The sequence below is a fragment of the Erythranthe guttata genome, chromosome 6 (genome assembly GCF_056151865.1).
Source record: "Erythranthe guttata isolate IM_541 chromosome 6, IM_541, whole genome shotgun sequence".
Classification (NCBI taxonomy): domain Eukaryota; kingdom Viridiplantae; phylum Streptophyta; class Magnoliopsida; order Lamiales; family Phrymaceae; genus Erythranthe; species Erythranthe guttata.
In genome coordinates, this window is record NC_142538.1 from 8,018,481 (window position 1) to 8,046,232 (window position 27,752).

General features: G+C 33.4%; 1 protein-coding gene and 1 non-coding gene across 2 annotated transcripts; one reads left to right on the forward strand and one right to left on the reverse strand.

Annotated features, from left to right (window-relative positions):
• Positions 1-15,444: 15,444 nt before the first annotated feature.
• Positions 15,445-21,357, forward strand: DFB (DHFS-FPGS homolog B). The gene is made up of 16 exons (XM_012984590.2): positions 15,445-15,516; positions 15,766-15,884; positions 16,001-16,066; positions 16,276-16,385; positions 16,536-16,596; positions 17,164-17,247; positions 17,327-17,383; positions 17,511-17,571; positions 17,656-17,702; positions 17,844-17,921; positions 18,422-18,586; positions 18,672-18,950; positions 19,836-19,914; positions 20,123-20,275; positions 20,792-20,955; positions 21,069-21,357. Exons 1-16 carry the CDS (start codon positions 15,507-15,509, stop codon positions 21,126-21,128), a joined length of 1,593 nt encoding a protein of 530 aa, XP_012840044.2. The 5' UTR covers positions 15,445-15,506; the 3' UTR covers positions 21,129-21,357.
• A 4,385-nt stretch (positions 21,358-25,742) lies between these two features.
• On the reverse strand, positions 25,743-25,816 carry TRNAN-GUU (transfer RNA asparagine (anticodon GUU)). Its single transcript has one exon. It is a non-coding gene; the product is annotated as a tRNA-Asn (tRNA).
• Between the last annotated feature and the right edge of the window lie 1,936 nt (positions 25,817-27,752).

The window sequence follows — 27,752 nt, forward strand, 5'->3', positions numbered from 1 at the left end:
TTTTTTTCCGTTTAAACAGCAATATTGTTGTGATTGAGAGTAATATTAACTATATTACTGTTAAACACAGTAAAATTAACTAAACTACAGTTTAACACATTAATATTGCTATATTATTCTCTAACACAGTAATATTAACACAACAAAACTATGTTGACCGTTCAACAACTGGAAACATACATAATAAAAAGTCAAAATAATTTATATTACTGTGAGTGACAGTAATATTACTATAACAACAGTAATATTACCGTCAACCACACTAATATTACAATAATAGACAGTAATATTATTACGTTACTCCGTGAATAACTCAAACAAACAAACAAAAATCCAAACAAAATAATAATATTGATGTGGTTGACAGCAATATTACTATAACAACAGTAATATTACCGTCAACCACAGTAATATTATTGTGTTTACAGTAATATTACAATAATAGACAGTAATATTATTACGTTACTCCGTGAATAACTCAAACAAAACAAAAAACCCAAAAAAATAATAATATTGATGTTGTTGACAGTAATATTATTGTGTTTACAGTTATTTTACTGTCAACGAAATTAATGTAATTACGTTGACTTGCAACAAATAAAACAAAATAAAAATAAAAAATAATAATATTACGTTAATTTACTGTCAACGGCAGAACAATTACGTAAATGTATTGTCAACGGCAGTACAATTACGTTAATTAACTGTCATTGACAGTATAATATTACGTTAATTTACTGTTAGTTTTTGAAAAAAATAGTCAAAATTGAATTTTTGTGGACAAAATTGATTAAATTGGGGTTACAATTAAGAATTGAGTATAAATGGTTGAGGGTAATATTGGGATATACATGAATGTTTCCTTTATTTATAATAAATATTAAAGGGATGAGCTTATTAGTGAAAGAGATATAGCCCCTAAACCTAGAATAATAAAGATGTCCATGGAATCTTTTGATCATCGAGTAATAATCTCTTTGACATCATCATTATTTAGCTTGATTGTCCATGGATCTTGCTAGAGTGTACTCTTTCGATTATTTTCCTTTAATTTGAACCTCGTGAATTATAGTTGGATCACTCATGACTCTTATAACTTAACTTGAATAAAACTTTGAAATTTTTTTTAAGTACACCCTATAAATTTTTAGTAGATGATTCATAATTGTTTTATCTATGCTATTACATTTATCAAAACCACAGTTTCTTTATTCTTTTAAACACTTGTTACAATCAATGATTTGTGAATCATTTGGAAAGTTATCTCATAGTTTATTACTTTCCATTGAATTTATGTCCTCCTTCCCTTAAAGCATCTCCCATTGGTTTTACCATTTTTTCATCAAATCTCATTTTTTATGGTGAAAAAATGGGTTCAACTACCAAAAGTAGCACATCATTTTACGTTTTCACCATTTTTTGTGAAAAAAACGGTATTTTTGGTCTCCCATGCATTTCACCAAATTTTAGATCAAATAAATAAATAATAGTATTTCATCATTTTACCACTTAAAGGCTCTGTTACACACATACTGTGAAAGGGACGAGTTTCTCTGCATCAGATACGTTTCTGACACGGAACTCGACTACACGCATACAGAACGTTGGGGCGTGTATGTGATATTTAAATAGTTGGACACATGTATCCAAAATTAACACGCATGTCAAATAAGGAAAAAAAAACCCTTTTTTTTCGAAAAAGCCCTAACCATTCTATTTTTCTCTTTTTAGTGTTGTGGCCTTCTGATTGCTGCCCTTTTCTCTTTCCACCTATTATGCATCTCTCGATCTTTCGCTCACTACAAGAAATTGTGAAATTGGCATCAATTTTTTTTAAAAATGATATCAAACTCATTGCAGATAGTTATGTTTTAGCAATAAACAAATGTAATTCGAGGCAAAAGTTTCAGGTTACGACAACAAAATATTTTTGTAGCAGTTTAATCTTATTAGGCAACATAATTTTTGTAGCATGCTCCACCAAGAAAAGGCACATGTGTGAGGTTGTTGAAACCTATTAAGAACACTTGATTCGGAAAAAAAAATTGTTAGTATTGTGAGTGATGGTTGGAGTGACCCACAGAGAAGACCTTTAATTAGTATTATGATTTGTCTGAGTGTGGTCTTATGTTTATCAAAGTTGTAGATTGTTTTGATGAGATAAAAGTTCAACAATTTATTGCAAATATGTTGAAAGAAGTAATCAACGAGGTTGGACATGAAAAGGTTGTTCAAGTTATTACTGATAATGCTGGAAACTGTAAGGCCGTTAGAGAAATAAATGAAAACGTTATTTATTGGTCTCCTCTTATTGTTCATACTCTCAACCATGCTTTGAATAATATTTGTGCAACTAGAAATGTGAAACCTAATCAAGTTACATATGACTTGTGTAGGTTATATCATTTATGTAGGTGCTTTGATGCTAATGTTGCTGCCATGCTTAAGAGATGTTTTGTCCTTTGAAGTTGCTTTCAGTTGCCGACACTCATTTTTATTATGTTGTTGTCATGCTTAAGAGATTCAAGCTTATTAAACATGTCTAGGGTTAATGGTTTTCATTAAACAATGAACACTATACCGAGGAGATGACCAATAAAAAGCTAAATTTCTTCGCGATACAGTGGTGAATGAAAATTGGTGGAAAAATGTTGATTAAATTATTTCTTTTACTGCACCTATTTATGAAATTCTTAGAGTTTGTGATACCGACAAACCATGCATTTATTAGCTTATTAGACATGTAGAACTCCATGATTGAAAGAGCGAAGAAAATTATTTATGAGCATGAAGGAAAACAAGCAATTGATTATTTTACCTTTTATGATGTGGTCCACGAGATTCTTGTTGATCGTTGGGCAAAGAATAAAAACTCAATTTGGGTTTAGTGATTGAATTTTGGAATCTTCGTTTCTTGGCTCACTCATTAAACCTAAAGCGAGTTTTTATTTTAATTCAAAATTCAATTTTTTTATATCAACGGGTTCTTTATTTTCTGACTTCTTGTTATTGACTTTCTTTTTTTTCCTAAGGTATTATAGTGATAAATGACTTCAAGATGGAGAAGGTAAATTGCCATCTCATATGGATGGAGAAGTTTCAATTGAAAAAATGAAGTGCTTTAAAATAATGTTCGCTAATGAAGATGACCGTGCAACGGCAATGATGAATTTACTAATTTATCTCTCAAGAGTGGGACATTTGGGGATCCATATTCTATTGGCAGTAGATTTGATATCGAGCCTAGAAAGTGATAGGTATGCTATTGTTCAACTTCGCCTTTGCTTTAACGATTGTCATTTAGGGTTCTTGGACAGTCTACTTCCTCCTCTTGTTGTGAAAGGAATTGGAGTACTTATTCGTTTATTCATTCATTTAGAAGGAATTAATTAGCTCCTACAAGAGTAGAGAATTTAGTATTTGCTCATACCACCTCTGTCATTTGTCTAGAGGCACTTCCCAATACCATGATGATAAGACAAATATATGGGATCTTGGTGGCGATGATTTTGGAAATATGAAAGATACGTGAATTCTTGCATTTGCCAACCTTTCTTTAGATGACCAAGAATTGGAGGCCGTACTTACTGAAGATGAGGCAACTGGAAACTAGGAAGAGATGGAATGAAGATGCTCCTTTAATTTTATTATTATCATTTTTATTTTAAATGCGATATTTTATTACGTATTGGAAAATTTACTTTGACTCTGTTGAAATTTAGTTTTGTTTATTATACTTTGTGTTATGAAATATTTATATGAATGTTCAAATGGAGAGACACGTCACATGAAGGGTCAACAACATTTAGTGTGTACATAAAAGGGTTTTAAGTCCCTTTAAATTTTTTGTAACTCATGAGTAGGAGTGGGCATTCGGGTCGGGTTATTCGGGTTATGACCCGACCCGACCGGGTTCTACCCGGCCGGATCGGATAATTTGGGTTTTGCTTGGTTCGGGTACCCGGTGCCTAAAAATTGGGTCGGGTTCGGGTATTGGTATTTCTACCGGGTTACCCGGTTAATTTTTTTTTTATTAAAACTAAAAGAAGGGCAGACAATCTTATCTGAACTAGGACTAGATTTCTTTCTTGTTCTCTTTGATTCTTTGATACTCGGAGAATGACGGAAACAGGAGTAGTTTTTGCAAGAAACACTGCTGAAATTGCAGCTACATGAAGGAGTTTCTGGTCGCCAGATCTGGAGCTCGTTAGGTTATGACGGCGGGCCGGCGGCGGCCAATTTTTTATAGTGAGGAGGAGCTGAGAGTCTATGAGGAAGTCATTTGCGGCGCGCCGACGGTGGTGAGACTTGAGAGAGAAACGAAGAAGATTATAACCTATAGAGGAAAGTTTTGTGTATATGGGCGTGGTGGAGGAGATTCTTTTCGGCTTGGATCTCCTAAAAGAAAAATTAAAGACTTCATTTTTCATGGTGTTAAGTAATCAGATTCAAGTTTCTTCATGAATTTCACGGAGATAAAGTAGAGAGAGAGAAAGTGGTGTTTATGAAAGAGAAAGTGGGTTGGTGGTTTATGGAGAGAGGGGAGAATGGCTGCGAAATGGAAAAAACTGGGTACCCAGCAACTAGGTATTCGGTTTTTTCGGGTCAGGTTCGGGTACTGTTATTTTCCAAAAAAAACCCGAATAACCCGACCCTACTCATGACCTATCGTAGTCTTCCTTGTACTATATATATAACACTGTAATGTGCTTTGTACACACTTGAAGATATGAAATAAAATATTATCTAATTGTCCCTATTTTGTTCTCTTTTTGTTGCATATTATTTCCTACTTTTATAAAAAATTGGCAATGAAGGAGCTCACTGCTAATCATAAAGGTACATTGGATAAACCTACAATCTCGTATAATAGCTTGCAAACCATACTAGAGACGTAAACTACACTAGACTAACCATATGCGACAAACTCGACCTAGCGACCGTTGACAAGGGGATTCGAGCCTAAGTCAGTTGACACAGACTCACTTGCTCCAACCGTTAGGCCATTGCTTCGGGATTGTTTTCTTAATATTTTGTATAATATGAAAAAGGATAAGGGATATAATAGCTCCTCACCGATAATTATTCGCAAATTTAATGTTGCAAACAATATTTATTTGAATAAATATATTGATGTAAATTTTAATATTTAGGATATTTTAGATGTAAGATTTAATATTTTAAATATTAGATGTAAATTTCATAATATCCTAATTATAGTATATCTCATGTCCTAAATATTAATTATAGATTCAATTTTAAATAATACATTTATTAACTATATAATTTATAGATTATGTTATCAATTTTAAGAAAATTATCTAAACATGAAATAAAATTAACTCAAATTATTTTACATATAATAAAATAATACATAAACAATAATCTCATAAACTATTGCATATTTAAATAATATTCCGGTATAAATTAATCTAAAATCATAAAAACTAAGATCATATATTATATTTTAGTTTATTATATTTTGTGATCATGTTTTATTGTTTGTTTTTTATGAACTATTTATTTCAATTTAAAAGTCTTGCATTTCATCAATTAAAATGTGTTTCATACCAGTCTATTGTTGTTTATTATATTTTATTAGTAGCAATTAGGGAATTATTAAATAAAAAATGAATTAATAAATATTCATACTAAAAATATACAAATTAATTAAATATAAGTATATTTATATTTATTAGAATTAGAGTTTTTATTAATAATAAAAAGTCTATTTATATTTTAAAAATTAATTTATTAATTAACACTAATGTATTTACAATAAATATGGTAATAAGTTATCTTATCAAAAAAAAAAGTTCAATAAGTTAATATCATCATTTTATGTGCTAATTAATAACATGGTGTTAATTACACTAAATCCTATTTTCACCTCTATATTTGATTGGAAAAGTAGGATTTAGTGGAAAAAATAAAAAAATGGTGGAAGGTTGGAGATAAAAATTCCTTCACCAAAACTTTTGGTGGAAAAATATGATTTAGGTGTATAAGAGCATCTCCTACCTATCACCAAATCATATATTATCACCTAATTTAGGTGATTTTAACCTCCTAACCTATATTTCTAAATCACCATTAGACCTACAATTATAATGATTTTGTTTAATCTCCCACCCTGGTCAAACTGTATATCACCATATCCCTAAATCATATATATATTTTGACCACCTATTTATTTGGTGAAGAAATTTGCATCTCCCACCCTTCCACCATTTTACCAATATTTTCACCAAATCCTATTTCCTATCAAATATAAAAGTGAAAATAGGATTTGGTGCAATTAACATCATTTTATTATTTACATTAAAAAAATTTATATTGAGTAATTTCATGTGATTACCAACTTGTAAACATGTTTATAGTAAATATATTAGTGTTAATTAATGAATTAGTTTTCAAAAGATAAATTATTATTATTATTATTATTATTATTATTATTATTATTATTATTATTATTATTATTATTATTATTATTATTATTATTATTATTATTATTATTATTATTATTATTATTATTATTATTATTATTATTTAAGTTTTAAATAAATATAACTATGTTCGGCCAAAATAAATTAGATTTTAAAACAATAAATACATTTATTATATGTTCACGTGTGACTTTATTATATGTATAATAATTTAAGTTTATTTTCATTCATGCTTTAATAATATTTTAAGATTTACCATAACTTTTAAATTATATAGTCTATAAATTATTACTTAAAATTGAATCTATAATCAATATTTTGGAAATAAAATATGCTAAAATTACAATTAACATTAAATTTATAATTTTGTGATATGTTTGGTGAAATGTCATGGAAGACCAAACCAAATCATATTCTGTATAAATGGCAAAATGGTGAAATATTAATATTTTATTATTTGGTGTAAAATTTGATAGAATTGGTGGTAGACCATATACACTATTTTGTCACTAAAAATAGGAAAATTGTAGAATAGTGTGCTACGGGTGGGAGATAACCTTATTTATTCACCACAAAAAATAGGTTTTGATGACAAAATAGAGTTAAGATTAGGATATGCCCTGATGATATGGAGGTTGACCACCATGGGAAAACCAAAATTTCATAATTTCAGTTGTAATGTTTGTAATTTAAGGATCTAGGATGGGAGCCTAAAAATACCTAAATTAGGTGAAAAAACAATGATGTGGAGACCTGTAAAACATGCTCTAATTGCTAAGTGTTGTGCAACAATTTCAACATTTTATAACATGTATATATTCACTCATGATCACTTTTGGCTCTCATAACATCAACATCTCTCAATGTTTTATTTTTCTTAAAAATCTCTCGCTTTGAGAGGCTTTCCTGGTTACCAGTTTTGTTGCATGTGAGAAGTCTGGTCGGTAGGGTGGTGACATGGAAGGAGATCACCATCAAGGTGAATGTTCTTCGGCTACTACAACTAGTGAAGGGTTGTGAGATATTGTCACTGTTGAATGATCATCTCAACCAAAAGCTTAAGATGTTAGTGAAATGTATCATTTAATATTAATATCTGCAATACGTCCCCTCAAGTGCAGGCGAATTACATTAGAAGCATTGCACTTGAAATATTTGAAATGGGTGGTTGTGTGATTCGAACTCAGAACCTTTTCATTTGGCCTAGCTCTGATACCATGTTGAATGATCATCTCAACCAAAAGCTTAAGCTGTTAGTGAAATGTGTCATTTAATATTAATATATGCAATACGCCCCCTCAAGTGCAAGGCGAATTACATTAGAAGCATTGCACTTGAAATATTTGAAATTGGTGGTTGTGTGATTCGAACTCAGAACCTTTTCATTTGGCCCAGCTCTGATACCATGTTGAATGATCATCTCAACCAAAAGCTTAAGCTATTAGTGAAATGTATCATTTAATATTAATATCTCCAATAGTCACCATATTTCAGCGGACCAAAGGGACAATTGAGATAGCACAACAATCGGAAATCACTTAGGAAAATTCATACAACTGATGAACACACAACAACTTGGCATAGCAAAATTCTTGAGTATTAAAGTGGAACTCGATGTTACCAACTTCTTGAAGCGAGTTCCATTCTTACACACTTCTAACAAGGACAAGAGTTCAATAGATTTTACTTACCAGCGGTTGCCAACATTCTTCTTTTTGTGTGTAGTTGTTGGTCATGGAGAGGTTAAGTGTCCTATGCGATATGAAGGGAACTTTGTTGACATGAGCACCCAATTTCTATATGGCTGTTGGTTAAAGGCCCAAAACAACTAAAAGGAGATCAAACCGAGAATTCCTTTGCAGGTGGTGGTGTTAACCCAAAAACCACCTTATCAAATGGTCGTTTTCAGCAATGCTTTACTTGATTGCAACCTCTCCAATATTGGCTTCATGGGCTTCCAATTTACTCGGATGAGTAGCCGAAGCATTCCGTTTACCGTTCTGTGCCGTCTTAACCGAGCATGTGGCAACAATGCTTGGCTGCCTATTTCGACATCCAAGTGAATCACTTGGAATATGCTGGATCATATCACGCGCCTATCATTTTGAAACCTAACGAGGATGAGCCCCGGAATGAAGGAGGAGAGTGAAGCCTTTTCATTTCGAAGAAATGTGGATTAGCGTAATGAGTGTGAGGACATTATTCAATACCAATGGACGAAATATTCGGGGCTGACCCGATCGAGGACATTACCATGAAGAGAGAAGTCTTTAAATTTGCCTTTCTGTATTGCAATATGAAAATTTTCCAAAGCACAAGACGCTAGATTACAGAACTCCAGGAAAAAACTCCATGCTTTGGACATGTCATCCCAAACTGGACCCGTGCAAGAGGAGGCAAAAATCCTTCAAGTTGAACTAGAACATCTTTACGGGGATCTGGACACTTATTAGCGGCAAAGAAACAAGGTTCAATGGATCCACGAAGGTGATTTCAACATGACCTTTTTTCCATGAGAAAGCTTCTACTCGTAAGCGTACTAATGTGGTTCACCGAATTCAGGATAGTTAGGGGGTTTGGAAGGAAGGAGGAAAGAAGTAGAGCAAGCGATTGACAACTACTTTGAAGGTATATTTCACTGTACGAGGCTAGAGGGGAGTGTGATCTATGAAGTGTTGGAATACATCGAGAATCACGAATGAGGCCAATCGGTTATTTTCTCTGCCTTTTAGAATTGATGATATTGGTCCGCTCAATCCATCACGTGGTGATACGAACACCCCGTAGAACTTGTTATGGGACCCAATAATGTTATGTGTAAGCAAGAACGGAGCGTTCAAAGAAAGGATTCAATTGGTGGAATTCGGAAACTAATACTATACAGCTAAGAATATTTCTTCAAAAATATTTTAATTAATATTACTGTATTTGCTACTAAATTACTGTCTCCAGCAGTTATTTAACTGTCGGAGAGAGTAATTTAACTGTTAATTGACTTTTTTTAAAAATATTTTAATTAATATTACTGTATTCGTTGCTAAATTACTGTCTCCAGCAGTTATTTAACTGTCGGAGATAGTAATTTAACTGTTAATTGACTTTTTTATTCTTAAAAAAATATTTTAAATTAATATTACTGTATTCGTTGCTAAATTACTGTCTCCAGCAATTATTTAACTGTCGGAGACAGTAATTTAACTGTTAATTGACTTGTTTTTTTTGAAAATTTTTTTTCTTACAAAAAATTATTTTAATTAATATTACTGCATTGGCTGCTAAATTACTATCTCCAACAGTAATTTAACTGTCTTTAGACAATAATATTAATAATATTACTGTTCGGGAAAATAATATTCATAATATTACTCTCCCAAACAGTAATATACTGTCTGAGACAGTAATTTAGAAGCCAAGACAGTAATATTAATTAAAATATATTTTTCTAAGAAAAAGAAAATTCAAAAAAAAAAAAAAGGTCAACGCCGGAGACCGACGGTCAACCAACCGGTCAATGCTGGTTGACCGACCGGAAAAAAATTTAAAAAAAAAAAAAAAGTCAACGCCGGAGACCGGCGGTCACCGCCGGAATCTGGCCGGAAAAAAAAATATCAGAAAAAAAATTATTTTCTGAAAAAAAAAATATTTTAGAGGTTAATGTGATATATTTGTTTAAATCCGGGGTCAATGTGTAATTTTAAGGAAGTTAGAGCATAATGGATGAAATTGATAAGAATTATATTATGGGGGGTATTTTAGACTAAAGACATGGGGATGAGTTTAATTGAGAGACTGTTTTTTTTATGGACCAAAATCCATTTAAGTCCCATGTAATGGATCTTTTTGTCATTCGCCCCTCAAATTAATGCTTAAAAAATGTCCATTAAAATAGGCCAAATTGACAACCTATTTATATGACCTAAAAAGACTCATTTTTCACAAGGAAAATGACTCCTACCTAAACTATAATAAGGAAACTAATAAATAAGCAAATCATAACCATAAAGAACTCTAAAATAATAAAAAGGGTAAATTACACCCACACCCCTGAGGTATGCTGAAATAACTTTAAGGTCCATGTGGTTTCGATAATTACATTCACCCCCTTGAAACGTAGTTATAAACTCTAATGGGATAATGCATTGGATATGTTATTACGATAGAGTTCTAACGGACTATTGGTTTCAGGAAGTGGTGGAGACAACAAAAATTCTGGGTAATTTAAAAAATATTGGGGGAGCCATGTCACCCCATAACTCTATGTTATCTACACCACTAGCTAAAAGTAATAGACCATTAGAACCGTAACGGAATAATGTATCCAATGCATTATCCCGTTAGAGTTTCTAACTATGTTTCAGGGAGGTGAGTGTAATTATCGATACCGTAGGGACCTTAAAATTATTTAAGCATACCTTAGGGGTGTGGTTGTAATTTACCCTAGTAAAAATATATTAAACAGTAATATTAAAACGTGCATATTTAAATTATATAACTTGATCTTCAAGTCGACTTCCCGATCACCATTGTTACTCGCGTAGACATTTGGTTGTGCATGTTCATGCACTTAAAGCTCCATTTCGACACTGTTAAACTTCGAATCTCTATTCGCTCAAAATATGAAAGTTGTAGATCTTTCAGTTAGCTTTCCGAATCATTGTGAATCAGTTTAAATGATCTTCAGATGAGAGAATTATAACTCGAATGAAAAACTCAGCCAGAATCATACGGGACTTTCGGGATGCATTAAATCCGACTTGTCCAACGAATTTCCATTTTCTTTCCTTCCAATTCTAAACCAAGCACTCTTCAAAGGCCTGATTCAAGCATTTATTCTTCAATTCCAACCCGAACGGCTCCATTAATCTCACTCGCTTTCTCTTCTTCCAATTTTGCATATTTGAGTTTGTATGGATCATATCATACTCCCCTTTTTAAAAGGATTTGTCCTCGAATCCGGACAAATATTAAAGGAGCATGTAGAAACCATCTTTCACAATTATCTTCAAACAGTTGTATCTCATATAGTCTAGAATAATCCAAAGTTGATACACTCAAAATTCCCATTGAAGTATAACTAGTTGCATTAGTACAACCTACTCCATCAATAATTAAACTCGAATATACACCTTCATGGCACTGTGTAGGAACAAGATAATCTTCGTGTATTGCATCACCAACTTCATCAAAATGCACAATTGGAGTTTGCACTCTGGTTAGGTCGTCATTAACTTTGATGCATGGTTGGGTTGTATCACGTGGCCTGAGGCAGGGAGACCTATTATCACCGTACTTGTTCATTTGTTGTACGGAGGTCCTTCTGACGATGATTTCAAGGAGCAGGGGCAGTGGCATGTGGGGATCTTCAGGAGATTCGGATTGCGTCAACAGCCCCGATGGTGTCTTGTTTAGGCTTCGTAGATGATACATTGGTGTTCTCTCGGACTACTGAATCAAACGCTCGCGCCTTGAGGATGATCATGAACAAATATCCACTTACATCGGGCCAAGTGATCAATATTGAGAAATCCACAATGGTTTTTGTCCACCGACACCTCCCAATATCAAAGCTACCATCCAATCAATTTTGGATTTTTAGCTTGTGGATCGCCATGAAAAATATCTTGGAATGTCGTCTTCGATGGGAATCTCTCGAAAAATAATCTTTTGCTACTTAAGGGATATACTATGGGCACAAAAAGGTTGGGGTGAAAAGCATCTGTCTAAAGGGGGTAAGGATCGGAGGTGCTAATCAAAGTAGTCCAAGTTATTCCGTCTTATGTAATGAGTTGCTTCCAATTGGATTGATCCAGGAAATTGAATCGGCAATAAGAAAATTCTGGTAGGGTAATGGGATTACCAAATCTTGTGCGTGGATATCGTGTCCTAACCTTTGCAAACTGAACGCTCAAGGAGGGATGAGTTTTGGCGATTTGAAGGCTTCTTACCCGGCTATGTCAGCCAAACAAACTTGGAGGATTGTTACAAACCCCAACATACTCTCTCACAGTTTATGAGCAAAATACTTTCCGAACGATGAGTTTTGGAGTACTACATGGCGGAGTGTCATTCCAGAAAGAGATTTGTGAGAAAATGACTGCGCATTCGCATTGGTGATGGCAGTTTGACAGCAATATGGGGCGACCCATGGTTGGCACATGATGGCAGTTTCAAAATCATTACCAAATATGCCCGATCTACTCGGCGTTTTCTAATACTGTTTCAAACCTTATCTATCAAGAATCTCGCATGTGAAACATCGAGCTTATTGACAATATATTCTGGCTGGTTGACAAAGGGCGGATATTGAAAGTTCCTATCGGCAGTTCCCATGCAAAAGGACCGTATAATTTGGCAATTTTCACACACATGGAGACTCACGGTGCGATCATGTTACCACAATATTTTCTCAAGGGTGAATTCATCGACGACTGATATTCTTTAGATGTGGTGGAATTTGTTCTAGCATCTCCATGTTCCAGCACACTCCTCTGGCGAGCGGCTTTGAATATCGTCCCCACGAATGTGGAGCTTTTTGAGCGCCATATTATTTGGTCCCCATTTCGCAATAGATGTCTTTGTCGTCCCGAATCCCTTATGCATGTTATCTGCCGATGCACAAGTTTGGAAGAAGTATGCAAAAACCAGCCTTTTGGTATACAGTTGCACGAGGATATTACATCTTTCAGATCTTGGCTAGAGTTTTTACACGATACCCTTTCTAAAGATAACTTTAATCTTGCAATTGTGGTGATGTGGAAGATATAGGATAATAGAAAACCGCGAGCTTCATAATGAAGGTAACCTGAACACAACTGAAATTGCTAGTTGATGTAGTTAATTTCTCCTCCTCCTGTTGGTACGATGAAAGTTAACTTTGATGCTGGTTTCCCACCCAACAAAGAATTCTATTCGACGACAATGGTGGCACTGGATTCTAATGGTTATTGTGCTTGGTGGAGCGTCGAGAAATGTTCAGGTTTCTTAATAAAAATAATATTTTACTAAGTATTTTCTTTGACCGATTTATGAGGTCATGTGGACCAACATTTTGAAACTTACAAAAACTTTATTTGCCTCATAAAACCTTCATAAATTTCCCTAATTCTATATTAAATATAGCATTTATGATGATCTTATTTTACACTATAAAAGGGTGGCTTTGTGGCTTGAAAAAATGCATGAGAGAACAAAAGGAGTGAAAGAAAAATGTGTTTCAAAAGATCATATATTATATACATATATTGAGCTCTTGTTGTGTGTCGGGTGTAAGCTTCTACTTCACTTGATTGTGCAGTTTCAGTGAAGTTACAACGGAGAAATAAGCTGGGCTGTTGTATCCCATAGGCGACACGATCGGAACCTTTTTGCACCTCATATGAGAAGGGGTCGTGAAATTTATCTTAAGAGAGCGACCTAGTCCGAGAGCCTTACATTGCCTATCCTCATATTATTATGAATTTTATTGCAGCTAATCGTCAACTTTGAAAAGAGATAGCAAATGGAATTCTATGGTCAATCGTCAAAGTGCAGGCGAAGTTCTAACAAGAAATGCTATCCATAGAGCAGTTTCTCGAGAATGATGGTTGATTATACCAAAAGACGATTGTTTACAGGTGATTGAGGCTCTCAAGGAAGATGATCCATTCTTTCGCTCTTTTGGGGGATTTATTTATTATTGGTTTGCTAAATCATTTGACAGTTACAAGTTTTCATTTGTCAAAAGGCAAGGCGAATTGCCTTGCTCATGCATTAGCTAATAGTTCTAACTCAATTGTATGGAAAACTCGGTTCTTCGTCGTCAGTTGGCTATTTATGCCTAATTTATATATTATTATTCTCTTTGTTCCAAAAAATAAATAAATCAACATCTCTCATAGAGATACCCGATATAATCTCGTAGAGTTCTTTAGTTTTAGTGAATCTCTATGTGTTGTATTAAAATTGTCCATACAGATTTATGAATTTATTACCATACTTGAAATCATTAAGTTTATGTAGGGTTAAGAGGGTGTTTGGCTAGTTTATAAAATGTTAAAATAAAGTTTGTAAGATGTTTAAGAGCTTATAAACTATTCAAAAGTATTTGGTAGTTTTTTTTTAAAATAAGCTGTTAGATAACAAATAATATTTTTTTTAATAAGTACCACTACCCCATTGTCCCACATTTTTATTTAAGATCTCATATGAATAAAAATAGCAAATAAGTTCATTATCCAAACACTTTACAATTAATTCTAAAAATAAAATATAACAGCTTATAAGCTCCTAAAACATCTTATCTGGCTGGCGTAAGAACTTATAGCCGTTTAAAATAAGTTTAGCCAAAATGTGCGTAAGACTACTTTACATAAGAGCAACTCCAATGGAGACACTAAATGGAGTATCAAACTAAAAACTACCACTTTGATACTCCAAAATTAAAAAATCCTCCTCCAATGGAGACATTAAAGCGAGAATTATTTTGATACTCAACCACCCCGAGGTGCAAAAAGAGGTATGAAAAATATAACCACCCAATTAACCTATCACTATTTGACACGTGACATTTAAAAATATAATTATTCATATACTTAAAATTTGATAATCTATTTGATACTTGTGATTGGAGTCAAATTTTTTTCAAGAAGTATCAAAGTATTATATCAAACATCAAATCAATGTTTAATGCTCCATTTTGATATCTCACTATTGGAAATTGGAATTGCTCTAAAAGAAAGAAAGAAAAAAGTAAGTGAACAACTAAAAACGCTAATAGCTGATAAACGCTTTACTGAGGTGCTCTTTCTATTTTTCTTTTTGTTAATTTGTTATTTCTTTTTGGGTTTAAAAGTTTGCATCCAATCTGTTCATCCTACTCCCACTCACCAACCGTCACTCACATCCCTTCTCCAGCCTCCTGTTACACTCGTAAGCTCTCTCTCTCTCTCTCTCTCTCTCTCTCTCTCTCTCTCTCTCTCTCTCTCTTCATTCTCTGTATGTATATATGCAATATATGTGCGTATGAATCTAATAATCTTATGAATTTCAGGCTGTGAAATTTTTTTCGCTTAATCAGAAGAAATGTCAGAAGGTAAACACTAAATTGAATCCAATTGACTGGTTATTTTTGTTTATCTGTTCTTAAATAATATTCCACTGAAGAAAAAAAATGTTCGAGAATTCCTGTCAATCTGCCGTTTGTTTAATTCGTACCGTGTAATGTTCATTTGAAATTAGTCGAGTTTCTATCAAAAGTAATGCATTTTTGCTGATTTCAATATTTTTTTTGGGTGGTTTGATCTTTGCTAATAATGAAAATACGGAAATGGATCTGCAAAATACACAGTATCTCCATACGACGAGGCGATGGAGGCTTTATCTTCGCTGATAACGAAGCGCAGTCGTGCTGATAAGAGCAACAAGGGCGATCGATTTGACTTATTGTTTGATTATGTTAAGGTATATTTTTGAATTTTATGTACTGTGACGATGGTACGGAGAATAATTTTTCTTCCGTGTATTCATTCATGTCTTCGTTTAATCTGTTTTTGTTCTTTGTGTTTGATGAAATGTAGATTTTGGAACTAGAGGAGCCGATTAAACAGATGAAGATTATTCACGTGGCGGGCACCAAAGGGAAGGTGAGAAAAATCACTTTGATTAGTGTTTTGAGGATTTCGAGATCGTTTAATTCGAGAATCTATTGACCGAATTTTAATTTGATTCTGATTCTGATTCTGATTCTGATTCTGATTCTGATTCTGATTCTGATTCAATGTTGGATTCACTTTTAATAACCATTTTTCAAATAAATTAGCCCTGATATGGCTTTCACTATTGGAATATGAAGGGATCGACTTGCACTTTCACAGAATCTATTCTGCGTAATTGTGGATTCCGCACTGGACTTTTCACATCTCCTCACCTCATTGATGTTCGAGAGAGGTTTAGGTTGGACGGGTATGTACTAACAAATAATTAAATCTTATTATTAAACGGACTTTCGGCTTTTATACATTGCCATATTCTCGAGGCAGTTTCGAGCATGAAAAGAATGCAGTCAATTGATGTTTTTATTCTACTTTTATTTTCTTGGATTGGATATTTCAGTTTGGATATTTGTGAAGAGAAGTTCTTGGAATACTTTTGGTGGTCTTGGGATCGACTGAAGGCATGTGCAGTACTTCTTTATTATAACCTTGGCATATTGTTTTCTATAATTTTGGGTTTCGGAAAGATTACAGCATGAAATTATTGTGCTACGTTCTATGAAAGATTCCCTTCTCCCCAATTCTTGAGAAAATAAATTGATTTATTATCCATGAAGTACTTATTTATTGACATATAACATATTAATCTGTTTTGAGATACTTGTAGCTCTTATTTTGATTTTTATGCTTTCAAGTTCTCCATTGTCAATTTTATGCTACAAATATCAGGAGTGCGTGCTTTAGCTATAATAAAGAAAAGGAAAAGAAAAGCTCATTCGTTAATGGACTTGGAATCTATAACCTCTATGTAGATAGATAACTCTAAATTTGAAACGTATGCTTCTATAGATATTAATTAAGTCTTTTGATTCATATGCTAGAAGTCTTAGAACCATACTTAAGAGTACTTTGGAATCGAGGCTCATGTTAGTGACATTTTATATGTGATCATAGGAATGATACTTCGATTACTTTGGAATCAGAAGTTTGTATATTTTCTCTTTTTCATTTTTCTTGTTTCCATGCAGGAAAGAACTTCTGATGAGATGCCGATGCCAACTTATTTTCGTTTCCTTGCCTTGCTTGCTTTCAAGATATTTGCAGCTGAGCAGGTAATTGGAGCTATTCTTGCATGCGACATATCGTACAATTTGCATGATTATTGTCTCATATTGATATTATTCGATCCAGGTAGATGTTGCCATTTTGGAGGTTGGCTTAGGTGGAAAATTTGATGCTACAAATGTGGTATGCATCTGGAAAATGCCTTTACAGTTATATTTAAGCAGGAATTAATCTGCCAGTTTGACTTGCACTTGTACTAAAAAATGTTCGTGATTACCGGATCTCTAACAATCATGTAGTGTTCATTCAGGTTGAGAACCCAGTTGTCTGCGGGATAGCTTCGTTAGGGTATGACCACATGGAAATTCTTGGTTAGTTCTTTAAGACCTACATCATTTGTTGTTGAAAGAACTATGGCTATGTCTCACTCACATTTTATTACATAATATGGGCAGGAAATACCCTTGGACAAATTGCTGGGGAAAAGGCTGGGATTTTCAAGGTGTGCCCACTCATGTTTTCTTTTCGTGTTCATTATTTTTTTTTTTTTTGTACTTTGATTTATTTTTTCAATGGGAAAAAAACACTTGTTTGTTTCCATCTACTCATCAATATCTCCTTCATCTTTATTTTCTTTCATTAGAGTGGTGTTCCTGCCTTCACCGTACCGCAGCCTGAAGAAGCCATGAGTGTTCTTGAACAGAAGGCCGCAGAGCTAGATGTAAGTTGGATTTTTCTCTACCGACTTTGATTACCTTCTTAATTGGAAATGTACGTTTAAATTTCGAGAGAAAAATTGAGATTAAATATCAAGCAACTGATATTTGAGGGAAACACCTGATGTGTTTTTTGCTGAGGGTAAAGTCTTAACTCCTAACTGTTACTAGAAACAAATATGATTTTCCCTTACTTCCGGGTTTGCTTAACTCTAGAAATGCAAAACAATTGAAACTATATTGACTGAGAATGTGGGACCCGGCTTTTTAAGAAAAAACCATTATACAAAAGTGAGTGAGATAAAAAGAAGGGATTTTAGGAGCACTTATATTTGAATTTTGAACTACTTAACTAAGAGAGACTTCCAATGTATGGCATAACTGGGGCTGTTACTCATATATCGAAATCCGTATTTTTCTTTCTTATATGCGATATTTTATTCAAGAGTGTATGAGACAAACGAAAGATAGACTGAGCAAAACTACTCGATAATACTGCTAACAGGTAAATCTTCAAGTAGCTGCTCCTTTGGATCCTAGCCTACTAAGCAGCCTGCATCTTGGGCTTGAAGGCGAGCACCAATACTTAAATGCTGGCCTTGCAATTGCACTTTGCTCAACTTGGCTTCAAAAGACTGGTCGCGTTGGAATCAATTACCTAAACCAAACTGTAAGCTCTAATCTAACAGTGTTTACATGAATACGCCATCACTGTATTTTCTCAATCATTTTCTCTGTTTCTGGCATGGAAGTAGACCTCTTTGCCTGAAGAATTCATCAAAGGGCTTGCCACCGCTTCTTTGCAAGGACGTGCTCAGATCGTCTCTGATGAGTTCATTGAGAGTGATAACCCAGGCGATCTCGTGTTCTACTTGGACGGTGCCCATAGTCCTGAAAGCATGGATGTGTGTGCGAATTGGTTTTCCATTGCAACAAAAGAAGGCTATATTGTTCCAAATAACCAGACTTACAATGACTCTAAAGCATTGCATGAATCGGGACAGAATGCGCAATTCAGAAAAAAATCCACTCAGGTATTGTCTGCTATAAAAAATAATTTTCATCTTTTTAGATATTTATCAGTATTATTATTGGTATGGTCTTCTAGAGATGCTTTGTGCAAAACTGAATAGAGTAAGTTAGTTATCATCAAAATTTGGTAGTGTTGTCAATTTCTGGAAGCTGTTATAGCAATTGTTCTTTAGATCAAAGAATTCTTAACAGAATTTTACTATTGGTTTTGGCGGATGAACAGTCATGGAGTTATCCCTTGCAAATCTCCCTTTCTTTATCTTAGATTCTTTGTTTTACCTGGGCTTTTATGAAACTCTTTTCAGTCGAAAAGGTCTATTCATTTGATTCCTTCTCTTTTGAAGAGAAAACAAACCTCAAATCCTCTAGCAAAACAAAATCCCAAAAGGCAGCCAAAGTTGGAATTGGACAACAACCTTTTACTAATTGCTGTCGTAGATAGTCACACAAAATTTTATTCTGTCTGCTATGACAAAGTATGTTTGTTATTGAACAACACATATCTGCTCAGCTACATTCAGTGACAGATGGTAGTGATTTCTTGTTCGTTGATGCATTAATCTTAAATTTGTATTGTTAAATCACCAGCTTCAGCTAAGAGAAAGTTGAATTGACAGAAAGGTTGTAATTTTGAAATAGTTAGAAGGTAGTTGATTACCAATATATCTATGTTCATGAACTGGGTGGGGTTTTTGTATCCAGCAAGCCTTGAAAATTAGACCATCTCAGTGACCAACGATCCATGTCTCAACAAAACAAATTTTATGGACATTGAATTTCGTATTTCTGTATTAAATTTGCTTTGTCCTCGTTTAGTCTGTTTCTTCATTTGTTGATATATTCATTAATGGATGCTGATGAGTTTAATTTTTTTGGCAAATGTGCAGATTTTGTTGTTCAATTGTATGTCAGTGAGAGACCCTCAGTTGCTTCTTCCACGCTTAGTGAATGCATGTGCCAGTCATGGTAAATAGCAAGTTTGCCGAGCTACAAGTTTATTTGTTGCAATATGAAGTTATCGATTAGAAAAATGCAAACTTTTGTTAGGCCATCCTTGATATTTTAAATCAATATTTCCAACATGGGTTTCACCCCACACAAAGAAGAGAGAAAAGATTAAAAAAGGAAAAACGTAAATCAGCCATTTTAATGATTTCTTGCATCAAAATGTCAGGCGTCCACTTCAATAAGGCGTTGTTCGTTCCGAATACATCAGTGTATTACAAGGTCGGTAGTGTCGCGCCACCTGCAGCTGATGCTCAAGTTGATTTGTCATGGCAGATCGCTCTCCAAAGAATATGGGAAAACCTTGTTATTGCCGAAAAAGGTATTTTCGAATGTCAGCCCTATGTTTTATTCATTTAGGAATCCTCTTTTTCACGGAGCTTTGCAGATCAAACTTTAAAGAACTGCAGTTTAAGCAGTCTTCTTCATTACTGCCCCGTCTGCGTCATTTTTGTCATGGTTGATTTTTTCTTTTCCTTTTGTTAAAACGAACCAATTCGTGCTGGTTCGTTTTAACAACTCCGGGCCAAGCAAAAAATGGAAAATTAGTATAGATGAGTTCAATAGTAAGATAAAGTGTTCGAGCAACTTGTTCGACCGAAAAAGCTGAACTTTATGTTTTCTACGCCATAAACCTAAAGAATTTGCTAATAAGTTGGTGCATTAATTGGTAGTGAGATGTTGTAGGACCGGTCCAGTCATAATAACCTAAACGATAACCATTCTTTTTCATCTTAATTCCATACCCTAAAAAAGAATGAAGTCCTTTTTTGCATTATATCATCAATTTGTAGAAAATCAATGACCAAATAGAGGTTTTTGTGCTCAAATTTTACAGGGAGAGATGCAAAGAATGCAGAGTTAACGACTTGTGAAGCAGTTAATGATGATACAGAGAAAGGTGCTAACGGTTCTGCTAACAGCACAGTTTTCACTTCGCTTCCTCTAGCTATTAACTGGCTTAGAGACAGCGCCCGCAAAAACCAATCGGTTCGATTTCAGGTAAACAAACTCTTCATTGCAAAATGTGAAAAATTGTTGAGCTTTTATTTTTCCTTTTGTCATTCGGTCATATTAATCTTTTTAGTTGTTTCTTGTCGGGTTTGCTTTATCAGGTTTTAGTGACGGGTTCTTTACATCTAGTGGGCGATGTATTGCGACTAATCAAGAAGTAACATACATGCTAGGATCATTAGACTCTAATCGATCTTTTCTGCATTTGGTTTGTTAATTGCAACTTGTGTTCACGATTTTATCAAGGCAACAAGGACAAGGTACCTTCTCCGTAGAGTTTTACATATGTTCTATTTACTAACATTGCGTAGAAACAACGGAATGCTGATCTGCACCATTTTGAAGAATTTATTGTTTATGTTAGAAATGGTCAGTTGGTGGTTATTTTTATTGCTTTTTTCGCCCCCTTGTTTTTGTTGTTTTGTTCCACGATTTACCAGTTTTAAGAGTCCAAGAATTTGAGACATTATTTGTTTCGATTTGTACTTGTTTCCTACCAATATTTTGAAAATCGGACAGGATATTGACCCGGACAAGCTACGGGGTCACGGTTGGACCTGTTCAACCGGGGTCCAACCGGTTTTATACATAATGTTCAACGAGAGAAGAGAGAGAGAAGATTATAAACTAGGGCAAAAGAGAGAGGTGAAGCTTAAGTACCTCAAATGAGTAGACCGGATCAAACGTAAGAATTAACGGTCTAAATTGAAGATCTAGAGAGTTCTCAAGCTTTGACAAAGACTGGGGATTTAGTGCACTTGAATTGATTTCTTTGTTGGACCGCCTCAGGGGACAAATAGGTTAATGGCTAGATTGAATAATCCGTTAGGCCCAAAACCTAACAAATCTCCACATAGGACCAAGTGGATTATCAAGAATTTATAGATGGGAATTATCATCGCCTTTCTTAATATGTTTGCACCTACACAGTTATAGTTCATTCATATTTGGGTTTGTCGTCATAAAGAAAAAAAAGGTAATCACGCAGAGTCATGCATTTCACACAAAAAATAAATAACAGCTGCAGTCACAAAGACTACAAATCATCATAGGTTGCCAAGTGCCACGGAAAAATTCAGAATCTTCAAAGATGAACGCAATTTCTTCACAGGGAGGTATTTGGTGCCCATATGAGCTAGATTGAACTCATATGTAATTTTTTCAAGATCAACTTAACATTTTTCAACAGTATTTCATATAAACTGAATATTTTCAATATGTTCAGTTCTACCATGAAAAACATGTTTTTTATACAATTGAGTTACATATTGACTATCAGAAAAAACTAATACATGTTTACATAGAAATCCAATTTCAGAAATTAAACCTTTCAACCAAGTTGATTCTTTCAAAGCTTCAAATGCAGCAATATATTCAGATTCAGTTGTAGATACAACAAAGCTTCAAATGCAGCAATATATTCAGATTCAGTTGTAGATACAACACAATATTTTTCAATTGATATTTTCATCTTATACAAGAACCACACATAGTTAAAACACAAGCGGTAGTATATTTTGTGTTATCTCTATCGTTAGCAAAATTGGAATCAACGTAACTACAAAGTTCAACACCATATAAGCCCTTATCATACCGAATACTAGTTTTCAAAGAACCTTTCAAATATCTGTGAACCCATTTCAGGCCCTCCCAATAAGGCATTCCAGGATTAAAAATATATCTACTTAAACAACTCACATATCAGGCCTAGAGCTAACTATAGGATATATCACAGAACCAATAGCATTAGCATAAGGCCCATAATTCATTCCAGGATCAGTTTTCGGTAACTGATCCTTACTTAGCAAAAAGTGAGAGGCAAGAGACCAACCACATATTTGAAATTTAACATAGAATATTTTCAGCATAAGAGGATTGATTCAGAAACAATGTATATATAGTACTATTCAATGTCCATTACTAAAATCCTTCTAGCATCACTAAGTTATGTCATCTCAAATTCATCACTTAAACACTTTTAACATGCTCAATAGTTCTCAAACAAGGACTAGTAACATGCCATCCACATAAAATCAACAGAAACACATGTGCTTGCACATTCAATTTAAAATATAGACAATGATGATATTAACTCTTATTGAACATTAAAGACATATATAAGTATCAAACATTTCCATTGTCTAGGAGACTATTCAAATTGTACAAGAGTTTTTTTTTCAAAGAACAAACATAATCAGGGTGTTTTTTATCAACAAAACCATCATGTTGTCTCATAAAGATTTGCCTATCATGTTCACCATGTAAAAAAAAAACAGTTCTTACATCCATTTGTTTTAATTCCCAGTTAAAGAAAGCATAATTCTAACAATGGTAAACTTGACAACATGAGCAAATATCTCAGTGTAATCAATACCCACGTTTTGAGAAAAAAACATTAGCAACAAGTCTAACTTTATATATAATAGAATCAGACTCATATTTGACTTTAAATAGCCATTTGCAATCAACAACAAAAAATGCAGCAGGTTTAGGCACAAGAATCTAAATATGATTATCATGCAGATATTCCATTTCATCATGCATAGCAAACAACCAATTAATAGATTCTTTAAGTTGAAAGTTTCATTATAAGACTTAGGTTTATGTCCACCTAAGGTATCAAACTCATTGAATATAAAAGATGCAAAATCATCAAGATTCTAAGGTTTTATGACTCTCCTAGGTCTATCCCTAGACAATTGATAATCATGGAAGTTAGGCACATTTGATTCAACATTTTGATCATAACCAGATTCAGAAGGCATAGAAGGTTCACTTTTAATATGAGAAACAACATTTAGATCTCACACAGTTGAAGAAGATTGAGTCTCCATCACATCAGAGAAAGACTCAACAACAACCCCATTTAGAGCAGGTAAACAAGGGAATTTATTTTCATTGAATATAACATCTCTACTGATAATAGTTCTATATACATGTTCACCCTTTAACCAACATCTAAACCCCTTCACCCTTTCATTATAACCCAAAAATACACATTTTACAAATATATGTTCAAGTTTGTCATGCTTTTGATGCACAAATGCAAAAAAACCAAACACTCTCAAGTTGGACAAGTTAATAAGTTCACTTCACACCATATAGTTTCAGGCAAATTTCCACTTAATGTAACAAATGGAGATCTATTATAACTCATGCAACAATTAAGAGGGCTTCACGGCAAAATAATTTTGGCAAACTAGAAGAGTTTAACATATCAACAAAATCATGATTATAAATTGTATGCAACACCATTTTGCTGAGAGGTGTATGCAACAACTGTCTCTTAATGCCAAATTCAGTGCACATATCACCAAAATCATGATTACAAAACTCAATTCTATTATCAGTTCTAAAAGCCTTTATTTTCTTACCATTTTGGTTCTCATAAAGTGTTTTTTATGCTCTAAATCTTTCAAAAACATCAGACTTATATTTAACAATAACACAAATACTTTCCTAGGGTAATCATCAATCACAGAGAGAAATAATTATTCCCACCATGAGTAGAAACAGGTGTAGGACCCAATACCCCAACATGCAAATATTCAAGTATTTCAGAGCATTTAGAGCAATTGTGGAAGTGGATGTGGAAAACTGGGCCTTAGTCTGTTTCCCATGATGCAAGAATCACATACAAGCAGATCACAAACAAAACATTTACCAAGATAATTGTTTTAGTAGAAAATTTATAGTCATTTTTCACTAATATGACCTAATCTCTCATGCCACAAGTCAATTTCATCTTACTGGACATAATTCACAAAAGCCGCATATATAGGAATAACAACGTACATATTATGCATTTTTATAGCTTTAAAATCTAACAAGCTACCCCTCATAATGTTCATAACCCTATTGCCTTATCTACCCTGAGAACCATAATCTTCTAGAATGGCACATGACATCAAATTACCACTTAATTAACATGTCTCACTTTTTCCAAAAGTAACTCATAACCAGTATCAAATTTAAGATATACATTTCATATACCATGTATATGCATTTTAGTACTATCAACCATTGATACATAAGCTCTATCAAATTCAACATATGATGAAAATATGGATTTGTTTGGTGTCATATGATATGGGCATACATAATCAAGTAACCAATCATCTTCATTCATAAAAGAGAGCACATAATTCACATAGGCAAACTCAGAATTCGTAATCATAAGCACATTACCCATTTAGGTCACTTAATTAGCATGTTCAGTTATAATCTTTCTTAGGCTTAGTACATTCGTTTGCATAGTGACTAGATACATTACAATTATAGCACCTTTTGTTTTTTGGCTTGGACTTAGGCCTACTCCTTCCTCTACCTTTTTGTTTATTTTGAAAACCAGGTTTCTGGTTTCTGATTGTTAGAACTAGTAGAAGATTTTTCACAATTTTTAAATCTTTGCCTAACCTCATAAAGTTTATTTCACCAAAAGATTTTGACCATTTATGCTTATCGGTTTCTAAAAAAAAGTTCATTTCACCAAAATATTTTGACCATTTATACTTATTGGTTTCTATAAAATGAAAACGCTACTATAAGGAGGGGTTATCGGTTTCTAAAAAAAATTTCATTTCACCAAATGATTTTGACCATTTATACTTATCGGTTCTATAAAATGAAAACACTACTATAAGGAGGGGTTATCGGTTTCTAAAAAAAATTTATTTCACCAAATGATTTTGACCATTTATACTTATCTGTTTGTATAAAATGAAAACGCTACTATAAGGATAAGGAGGGGTTCTCGATTTCTAAAAAATGAAAATCGCTAGAAGGAGGGGTCGAACCTCCGACCTTGTGGTTAACAGCCACACGCTCTAACCAACTGAGCTATTCCAGCCAATTTGTTATAAATGTGGAATTTTAACATTATATTTCTTTTCAATGTCTGATGATTTTTAATATATAATTTACAATCTTATATTAATTTCCTTATGTGTTATTTATACTACCAAAAAAAAATTCATTTCCATACTTAATGGCAGATTTAACATCAGTGTAAAAATCAGGAATAAAATAAAATAAAATAAAAAACAATTTGTGTTTAGTCCTTTTTTCCATAATCTATTGAATTTTGTGCGATTGCTATAGATTCAATAACTACAATGTTGTTGATTCTGGGATTTTCCATTTGCAGGTAATTCCATGTTTAGAGATGCTATATAGAAGGTCAATGTTTGACATGTGACGCCAGTAGAAATGACATCTCCACCTAGGGTTGGCATGGGTCAGGTCTGAGTAATTATCGGCCAATTATCTACCCGACTCAACCACTTGATTTTGCCGAAAACTGAAAACTATTATCGGTCCGACCATTATGGGTCGGATAATGGTTGGCAACCGACTTTGTCGGCTAAACAATGAGTGGTTGGTTGGTAATATTGGCCATTTATTTATTATTTTTTTAATTTTTTTAATCTTTTTTACAATAATAAGATGTTTTCAAAAAAAAAACAAAAGATATTCAAAATTTTGGGAAAACTTATGTTGTAAAAATCTTAACTTTAAAATTAAGAGTTTTTTTTTTATTAAACTTCTATAATAAGTAAATATATAATGAAAAGTATGAAACAAGAATTATAAAATACAAACAGTACGAGAGGTTTATAAATTTGTGTTATGAGTTTTTGAGTTTTAACGTTTTTTATATAATATATTTTAACATTAAAAAATAGAAATTACAATTAAATATTTATAATAAAAAAAATTATTAAAAGAAGTCGGTAGGCTAATAATATCGGCCAACAGATTATTGAGTATACTGAATCCACCGATCGGCCCATGTATATATGGGTCGGTTAATATTACCGGTCCGATAACAAAATTATCAGCCGAAAAAATTATCGACCGAAAGAAGCTGGTCGAAAGTGGGTCGGTTGGCCGATAAAACCGACCCATGCCCGGCCCTATCTCCACCTATTCCCTAGAATATTTTATCACACATGATTAAGTTTCATTGTTTTACTAGATTAAATATATTTTGAGATTGACTGGACTCGATTTTTTATCAAATTAGGCTTAAAATAAGTTTTAATATTCGAAATCAACAAACTTGAATAACAATGGGTTCGGCTCGACTCAATTTGGCTACAAGTCTAGTTATGTTGTTACACGAATTTGTCATATGGGGGAAAAATTATCGACCTCTTACACGACTCTATATAATATATATGAAGCGTTACTTCTTACACGTTCAAGGGGGCACTATTGACTGGAATGTCAAAACCATCATTCGGGATATCAAAAAATTCTGGGGTCTTTGGCCAAAATGGCGCTTCAAGTTTATTTCAAGAAACGCCAATTTCGCCTCACATAATCTTGCAGCATGGGCTCTCTTCTTTTTGGACCGGTTTTATTCCTCTTAATGTTTTGCCCGTTTCTTGTTTTCGCGACGGTGGCTATTCCATCGTCGACTGTTGTACTTTTTCTTTTCCGTATTAATATATTTGAATTATCAAAAAAAAAAAAGGGGGCAAAATGGCTTCAAATTTTGATATTTGCATTTCATATACACAAGAATCAAGTGAAATAATCAATTGTCATAGGAACAGATTCATGGCTTTTATATATATATATATATATATATATATATATATATATATATATATATATCAAAAAAAAAAAAAAAAAAGGAATCTCGTAACACGTTTTCGATCAGATACGACAAATTAAACCGATCATTCAACGACATGATCGATCTCTACCTAGAAAACGGTATTTTAGCTAATATGAAAAACACACAATAATTCTTAGAGGCTCTCCAAGTAGAGTTGGAA

Bases quoted from the DNA above. Each gene is read 5' to 3' on its own strand.
- DFB (XM_012984590.2), top strand. The intron at 16,597-17,163 runs GCATGTGCAGTA...GTTTCCATGCAG, and splicing joins GGTCTTGGGATCGACTGAAG to GAAAGAACTTCTGATGAGAT. The intron at 18,587-18,671 runs GTAAGCTCTAAT...GCATGGAAGTAG, and splicing joins TCAATTACCTAAACCAAACT to ACCTCTTTGCCTGAAGAATT.